The following is an 8848-nucleotide window of genomic DNA, read 5'->3' on the forward strand; positions in this document are numbered from 1 at the left end:
GGCAGCCACACGAGGCCCTCCATGTCCTCACGACGCCCCGGGAGCCGCCCAGCCCCTTCCGTACCCCCACAGCGCCTCCATCCCCTCATGACGCCCCAGGAGCCGCCCGGGCCCCTCCGTCCCCTCACGCCCCCCCCGGGGCCCCTCCATCCCCAGGGGAACCGCCCAGAGCCGCCCCCAGCCGTCCCCGGGAACCGCCTCCGACCCCTCACGGCCCGGCCCGCGCCTGCGCCGTGTGGCGGCAGGACAGCCGCAGCGCGCCTGCGCCGTGCCGGGCAGGGCTATATAGGCGGCGGCGGAGGGGACCGGTGCCGGGGTCTCGCGTACTGCTCCACGGTGGTGGTTAACGGCGGGCACTGACGTCACGTCCGGTCTCCTGTCAGGCGGCGAGTATGGAGGCGGTGGTGCGGCGCTGCCCGTTCCTGGCCCGCGTCTCGCAGGCCTTCCTGCAGAAGGCCGGGCCCTCTCTGCTGCTCTACGCCCAGCACTGCCCCCGGATGATGGAGGCGGCCCCCCCGGCCGCCGCCCGCGCCCTGGCCACGTCCGCTGCCCGCGGGCAGCAGGCGGAGGAGGAGACCCCCGCCGCCCGCCGGGGTGAGTACGGCCGGAGCGGGGAGCAGCGGCCTCGGGCTGCGCCTCAGGAGCCAGGCCTCGCCAGAGGGTGGGCAGGGGGACGCTGGGCTGGGTCACGGCAGCCGGAGCGGGGATCCTTCCTGGGCACAGACCTAGTCGCCCTTAAGAAAAAAAATACATATATACAGACATCGTATATCGCAGAAGAAAGCTTCTGGAATGGGCAGCTTCGAGATAAGGGTTGCTTAATTCTTTAAATGTCTGTGGTGATTAAGTATGGACACAAATCAGAGACCAGGCTGTTAGGATGTCCTGCAGTGAGCTCTGGCTGGGAATCCATGATCCTGGATTGCAGAGCTGGGATTTCTCACGCTTGAGTGGCTTTTCGCCCCACCCAGTAACATTCCTTGGGGGATTCTTACCTTGGCACTCAGGGGAAGGAGTTGAGGCTTGCAGCCAAGGAAGGACTAGTGGCTGAAAATAGCTGGACCTCCTCAGAAGAAAATTTCCCCTTTGGGAGTGAAAGAGTGATTGGGTTTTTTTCCCCTCAAAGGGTACAGTGCTATGTCTACATCTTAAATCAGATGTCCCTTGGGTCTTACTGGGATTTTGTGCTTGTGTAAATAAAATCTGACTGCTCAGTTAAATAGTTCTGAATGGCTTGTACAAAAATTAATTGCACAGGTAATGGATAGAAAAGCTTAAGTCAGTGTATTAAAACTATGAAGCTCAAGTGCTTTCCTTTCTCTGCCCCCACCTCAGAGGCCAAAAATGCCAAAGAGATGGCCCAACAGAATACAGATGGATCCCAGCCACCTGCTGGCCATCCACCTGCTGCTGCTAGCCAGAGCTCTGCTACCAAATGCCCATTCCTGGCAGCTCAGATGAATCACAAGAACAGTAATGTTTTCTGCAAAGCCAGCCTAGAACTCCAAGAGGATGTGCAGGAAATGCAGGCGGACAGGAAAGGTATGTATTCTGTCCACTGAAGCGTTGGTTCCTTCTAAGAGCTTCTGATGCCTGACTTGGCTCTAGAGTGTGCCAAGTCCAACAGTCACCACTTAAATTATGCAGGTAGGATTACGGGAGACTGCAATAAAAAGCTGTTGAAGAATGTGGGTGTTAATGGCATACCCGCAATATTGTGTGGTGATTGCCTTGGGTGATTTTGGTGTGGGAATACTGTATGCTGTGTTTTGATACCCTGGCTCTAAATGTGTGAATTGAGCTGTTAGGCTTGCACCTGAAGTGGATGCTTAGGAGTGAAGAGAGCTTTACCAGGGTGCTGGTATAGACAAAGGTAGTATATATCCAGAGGTGGAAGAACTGGGTTGGGGTGTTGTGCAAGTACCAGCACAAATCCAAGCTGGAAAGCAAGCAAATGCTTTTTTTTTCCTTTATGGAACTTAAGGGTGTTGGCAGGCTTCTGGAAGGGCTGTCCTTTGAAGGAAGGAACTTTTCACCAATAGCAGTAAAGCCTTGCCGTCTGTCTCAGGAAGCTTATTTTACTTTTCTGCTTGTTTTCTGTGGCATACTTCTAAAAAAAAAATCTGTGCAACTGAACAAAATACTAGGAACGAAAAGGAAGTGGCCAACTGGAACTCTGTCTTCGGTTAGGTGTGTACCAACTCTTTTAGATAAATGCTGTAGCTGTATCTGTATAGAGTGGTTTTCTGAGTCATCATGAACAAAATGTGTTGTAAAGGAAGTGACATGTTGTATTGTCATTGAATAGCAAGGTTTTCCTTTTGTTTTGTATAATGCAAATAAAATAGTTGATCCTAACAGGGCACATGGATTTGGGCATTCCTAAAGAATGAAGAGTTGGTTACTTAAAATGTTTGCTTTACTGAACTCAACTTTATCTTGTTTCAAACTGATTAAGCTCACTGGAATTCATTACAATGTCTGTAGGTACAGAATTTGCCAAAATACCAACTACTTCCACAGTGAGGAACATTGAGACTGAGGGAGAAGAGCAGAGTAGCTTGCTCAAGAAGTTTAAGGATATTGTGCTGAAGCAAAGACCAGAAAGTGTGTCTCATCTGCTTCAGGATAACTTGCCAAAATGTAAGATTGTCTGGCAAAACCCCACAGGCCTGGTCTCTTGTGATTATTTCCTATGTGCTTAAGTTTCTGTCTCATTTCAGCTGTATCCACCTTCCAGTATGATCAGTTTTTTGAGAAAAAGATAGATGAAAAGAAGAAGGATCACACCTACAGAGTATTCAAAACAGTGAACCGAAAGGCACAGATCTTTCCCATGGCAGATGACTATACTGATTCTCTGATCACCAAGAAAGAGGTCTCTGTCTGGTGCAGCAATGATTACCTGGGGATGAGTCGTCACCCTCGTGTGTGTGGAGCAGTTATGTGAGTAGTGCCATATTCTTAAGAGGCAGTTTCAAGCTATAGTGCCCTGCAGAAGCTTTTGTGGGAGGACTTTTGAAGAATTGATTTCTATACTGTGCTACATAAGCTGCTTCTGGTATTACTTTTGGTATAATTAAGCTTACGCTCTTCTCTTGAGCTTGGGGTAGGTAACTTAATATTTAGCTCCAGGGCTGCAGTATACCTGTCAGTCGCTGACCCTGCTCCTTGGATTTTCCTCAGAAGCCCGTAGATATTACCAGATAAACTGGATGATATATTGCAGTTGTACTTGGTAACTGATTTCTTACTTTATCCTTTTATTCCTGAGTTGTGCAGGTTGCTCAAAGACCTTAAACATAACAGCTGCTTTTTGCAGCCAGTTCCTTTTTAGAACAATACCAATTGTGTACTATAATGTTTTCAGCAATGATCCTTTATTCATCTGTGTTGCATGCTAATGCCTCTCTTTGGGCCCTCTGTAGGGATACACTGAAACAACATGGTGCTGGAGCAGGAGGCACAAGAAATATTTCAGGAACAAGTAAATTTCATGTTGATTTGGAAAAAGAACTAGCTGATCTTCATGGAAAAGATGCAGCACTGTTGTTCTCATCTTGCTTTGTAGCCAATGACTCCACTCTCTTCACTCTAGCTAAAATGTTGCCAGGTGAGATCTCAAACTGCACCCACTATTTACTGCAAAAACCACAACCCTTCCCTAAGCAGGAGTACATTTTACAAAAGGCTACTCAAAGTGAGGATTCATCCTACTGAATCAGCAAAATATGTTTTTTCTGAATACCATATTCAAATTGCATTCAACTTGCACAAATCATAGTAGCAGCCTACTGAGATTGAGGTCTAGGAGCTAGGAACTGCAGTAGACACTGGACAAAAAGCACAGTGTCTTCTGCTCTTGCATTTAAATTCAACCTGAAAATGAGGCAGCAGAAATTTAGTGTCCTTGCACCTGTGAACTTTTCTCCCTTTATCCCTCCCCTGTAGTTCAGGACAAGTTTGTATTAACTTCAGCAGCTAAGAGTTAGATAAAAATATTAAGGACTTGGAAAAACCCTTCTGTATTTCCTTAGGCTCAAGTTTGTGTTAGTTACAACAGCTAAGATAAGCCTTAAATATTCTTGCTTCGTGATCTGTAACTTGCTCTTTTGCTCAAGAGCGTTTCTTTCTAGAACATGCTACCCTTGCCCCTTGAACATTTCCCATACAAAATGCGGTGCTGGGAATCAGTTAATACTTTCTATACTTAAAGTCCAACTGGGCTGTTCCCTCAGGCTGTGAGATCTACTCTGATTCTGGAAATCATGCCTCCATGATCCAGGGGATCCGAAACAGCAGGGTGCCAAAACACATATTTCGCCATAATGATGTCAGCCATCTTCGAGAACTATTGAAGAAGTCTGATCCATCTACCCCTAAAATTGTTGCATTTGAAACTGTTCACTCAATGGATGGTAAGTTGACATCAAACCCTTCTCTCTCCTTCCACTGCAGTTAGTGCTCAATCATCTGTATTCTAGGTCTAAAAGTGTACAGTGCTGTAAGGGTTTACATGAAAACTGTTTCCTGAAATGCCTTGTGTTTGGGGGTATTCCTAACATTTTTCCAAGCTGAGTACAGGGAATCCTAAAATGTGAGTTACTGCTTTGGTTCCTAGGTGCAGTCTGTCCTCTGGAAGAGCTGTGTGATGTGGCACATGAGCATGGGGCAATCACTTTTGTGGATGAAGTGCATGCTGTGGGGCTGTATGGAGCTCGAGGTGGTGGTATAGGAGACCGGGATGGAATCATGCACAAGATGGACATCATCTCTGGAACTCTTGGTATGCACGGCCTGGCACTTTTACAGAAGCTAACGCAGCAAAGCTTCTGAGCAGACAAATTAAGTGGGTTAACTCAAAATCAGTCTATTCAAATAAACTTGCTAAGGGCTGTTGGGGGCTAGGATTTTTCAAAAAGCCCAAAGGATTTAAGTATGCCCCACAGTTTGAAAAGCTTGTGTTAAGCTACTTACACTGCCTTACAAATCAGTTAGGGTAGCATTGTTTTTTTCTTTAAACAAGCTAGCAAAAAGTCTTCCAGTAGCATATTATACAACTCAAGAATAAATTCAGGTGAGAATGCTAGTGGGGTAGTACTCTATATTTAGTAGTACTTAGTTCTTTTCTGTGAAATGGAGTGCTCCTAATCTAGAAACCTGAGATGGGGAGTTATGTAAAGGGATTTGGCAAGAGCTGAAGCAACTGCTATTATCTGAGTAGAATGCAGGCTTAGGAGTAAGTTTACTGCTGCAAATCAGAAAGTTGTTTAAACAGCTTCCAAAACCTAAATAAAATTTACTAGGAGAGTTCATGGCTTTGAAACTCCTACTTACAATCTTGAGTTACAGCCTAATAGAAACAGAAGCATTCACCAGACACCCTAGTTCTATATGTGGCTCTATTCTGGTACCTGAACATTTAGAAAGGGGGACTGGCATCGACTGCACCATCACAGTAACAACCTTGCATACTCCTTAGGAGCATAGGCTATTTCTAGCATCTCTGGAACAGATTATTTTAAATCTGCTGGGAGACTTAGTGTTGATCTCCTGGGGTTCAGTAGTGAAGTCTATGCTTGTTGATTGGGCTTAAGGTCTTCCCCAAAATCAGAACTTGAGTATTTGAGAGAGTCTTGAACTGTCCTTGCTATGTAATAACTAGATCCATGTTATCAGGATTGGCTTAAAAACAAAGCTGTAACATGTGCTAAATAAATACAAGATTAGTGGGGCAGGGGCTAGAATTGTTGCCTGCCATGACTACATTAAGTATGTAATCAAAAAAACTCTTTCCTTCAAGTGAAAGGCTATAATACTTCAAGACCTTCTAATGGGTGGAAGGAATAAGCCTGGTTGCCCTTTTTTTTTTCTCAGGCAAAGCATTTGGTTGTGTAGGAGGATATATCTCCAGTACAAGTTCTCTGATAGACACTGTTCGTTCATATGCTGCTGGCTTTATTTTCACAACGTCCCTGCCACCCATGCTCTTAGCTGGTGCCCTCGAATCTGTTCGAACTCTGAAGAGCGCAGAGGGGCAAGTTCTGAGGCGCCAGCACCAACGCAACGTGAAGCTTATGAGACAGATGCTGATGGATGCAGGGCTTCCTGTGGTGCACTGCCCCAGTCACATCATTCCAATAAGGGTGAGTACTTAAGATACTGTTGACATAGGGCTGTGGTGCCTGTTTTCCTGTCCATGATCACATTACACTTCCAGGTATTAGTTAATATTCACAAAGTTCAAACCTGTCCTAGCATTCAGCAGCAGTGTGCTGGGAGCCTGGCTTAAGTTGACCTCAGCCTGCTATAAATGTTGTAAAGCAGAATGATGAAGTTTGAAATCTGCAGTCTAACAATGTACAGAGAGGAAGGAAACTGCTAACAAGCTAGTAAAAAGAACAGTTCGGGTATAAACAGCTACCTGCCTAGGTTGTAATGGTGTGCTTATGCCCAGAGGGCTCTACAGCACAACTTTTAGCCCTTCTTTCTGGTGTATATGCCATTTATAGTGGCACAAGGAAGACTAGTCCTATTTAATTCCTGTAGCTAGCTAAGCTGGGCTTACAGTTCTACCACTTTGCATGTTTTGGTTGATCTTGTAACTTGCAATTTTGAACTTCAGGTTGCAGATGCTGCTAAAAATACAGAGATCTGTGACAAGCTGATGAGCCAGCACAGCATCTATGTCCAAGCAATCAACTACCCCACAGTTCCCCGTGGAGAAGAGCTGCTACGTATTGCCCCTACGCCTCACCATACCCCTCAGATGATGAGTTATTTTCTTGGTGAGTGGATTCTTCTGTAAGCGCAATGAAGATACTGGGCTGTCTATGCAGTCTCTATACTAAAGATGAGACTAGGAAATACTTAAGTTTTAGATGACAGTGTCTCGCTGCTGCTGCAGCATACACTAGTGCATACTTCTGCACTTAACCTGCTTTGAGCATGATGTGTGAAGGCCAGCATACTGCAGCCTGGAATAGAGTGTGCAAGGCCAGTGCAATCCTGTACCCAGCCAGTTCTGTCAGCCACCTCTGCTGGGGCTCTGCTCATGCATTGTCCAAACCAATCTTCATTTGTTATATGTGTGGTCCAAAGAAATCTGCTTTCCTTGGCTGAGCTGTTAACCTGTCTTAAACATGCATCTGTCGAGGGAAAGTAGCTATTTCTTAATCCTGTCAGAAGAGGTAGTATGAGGATAGCTGAGACTTGGTTGCAGCCCAGTCACATCACTCAAGAGGTAAATCATGTCACAGTGAATTCCTGTTATCCCTCCTCATTTGCTAGGAAAACAAGTATGCTGACACTTCTCTTTTGCTGCTTGTCTAAAGCAATCCACTAATCTTGATGAACTTTTCCATTCCTACCAGAAAAACTCCTGGCTACATGGAAGGATGTTGGTCTGGAGCTGAAACCACATTCATCAGCTGAATGCAACTTCTGTAGAAGACCCCTACATTTTGAAGTGATGAGTGAACGGGAAAGGTCCTACTTCAGTGGCATGAGCAAATTAGTATCTGTCAGTGCATGAAAGTAATGGTGTTAGTTGTATTCTTGTCTAGTTCTATACCCTGTCAGTAGCATTTTTAAATTGCTTAATAAGTATTTTAATCATAGTAGAAGCATTAAGCTCTGAAAATAAACTTCTAGAGCCATCATCCCCAGTTGTGTTTTTGTTTGCTTCTCTACTTATCTTCTAAAAGTAGAACTGGAGTGGCAGCATCTGGGGAATAAAAACAGTGTTCTGCAGCTTAATGCCCTTCAGCTGAACTACTCTCTTTTCAATGAGCATATGCTGAAAGAACTTCAGTAGTGTTACCTGGTGTACTACAAGCACTGGGTTTATTTCTTGTGAAAAGAGAAAACTAGTATTTATTAGCTCCTCCTGAGCTTCTACCTGAAAGCTTTTGAAAACAAGTATGTATAGTACTACCATCCACACTAAAACTTAAACAGGAGTATACTATTTAAGAAATGCTGTATAGTAAGCTTGCACCTATTTTTTTGGAGACAGCATCTAGTAGAATCCATTCTAAATGCCTATCTCCCTCTGCTGCCATATTATTCCTCTGTAGTTTTGTGCACAAGCATATTCCCCCTTTGGTGTTCAGCATGGTGCTCACTATTAAGAGGAAAAAAGTGCTAACAGGATTTAATAAATGACATTGTGTGACTGATGGTTAGAAAAGCAAGGTGGTATGGCTGGGAAAGCAGGGCATGTTTACCACTGTGCAGGTGGTAAATGGAGAGTGGCTCTGGCTGCCTCTGTCTCTTCAGGTCTGCATGGTCTACTCTCCCGTGCACTCAGAGCTATACTAAAAACAGGGTAAAAACTGCTTATCAGTAAGCCATCTAGTAATTCAGGTCTTTAACAGAAGTCATTGTAAGAGAATATCAGTGCTGCTTTTGCAACCCCTCTGAAAACTTAGGCCTATTGCCTAATTGCCATGCTATTTAACACTTTCATGACTAGCAAGGGCATGCTTTGAACAGGAGGAAGTAATTTTGTGGGTGTATACATGTACTCAGAGGTCAATATTGGCAAGAAATCTACAGCAAAGCACTAAACTGCTTCCTTCACATACAGGCATGTCCAATAACTGCTACAGTCTAGCAGTCACAAGACACTGAACAGCTACTCTGTCCAGGTACTCTTACTTTCTGGATGTAAGAAGCCAACCTCCTGGCACTGCCTATTGCTGTTACACTCACAGGCATGCTGTGATGCTCCCCTTAGGGACCCATTATAATATCAAATAGCCACACACTGAGGAGATCAGAAGCCCAAGTTAGAGCAAAATCACCAGCTGGAAGTTGCTGAGCATTTAAACATGTACTGAAGAAC

General features: G+C 44.9%; 1 protein-coding gene across 2 annotated transcripts; it reads left to right on the plus strand.

Annotated features, from left to right (window-relative positions):
* The first annotated feature begins 317 nt into the window (after positions 1-317).
* Positions 318-7667, plus strand: ALAS1 (5'-aminolevulinate synthase 1). 2 transcript variants are annotated; one of them, XM_059823193.1, is made up of 10 exons: positions 318-648; positions 1375-1542; positions 2494-2643; positions 2724-2946; positions 3429-3613; positions 4239-4418; positions 4622-4786; positions 5878-6146; positions 6626-6788; positions 7374-7667. In XM_059823193.1, the coding sequence occupies exons 1-10, from the start codon at positions 393-395 to the stop codon at positions 7532-7534; spliced, it is 1920 nt and encodes a 639-aa protein (XP_059679176.1). In that variant the 5' UTR covers positions 318-392; the 3' UTR covers positions 7535-7667. The 2 variants fall into 2 exon arrangements, with proteins under 2 accessions (XP_059679176.1, XP_059679175.1); XM_059823192.1 differs by having other exon boundaries at positions 318-594; positions 1336-1542; positions 2488-2643.
* Positions 7668-8848: the final 1181 nt, after the last annotated feature.

Source organism: Gavia stellata, chromosome 12, assembly GCF_030936135.1.
Source record: "Gavia stellata isolate bGavSte3 chromosome 12, bGavSte3.hap2, whole genome shotgun sequence".
Lineage (NCBI taxonomy): Eukaryota > Metazoa > Chordata > Aves > Gaviiformes > Gaviidae > Gavia > Gavia stellata.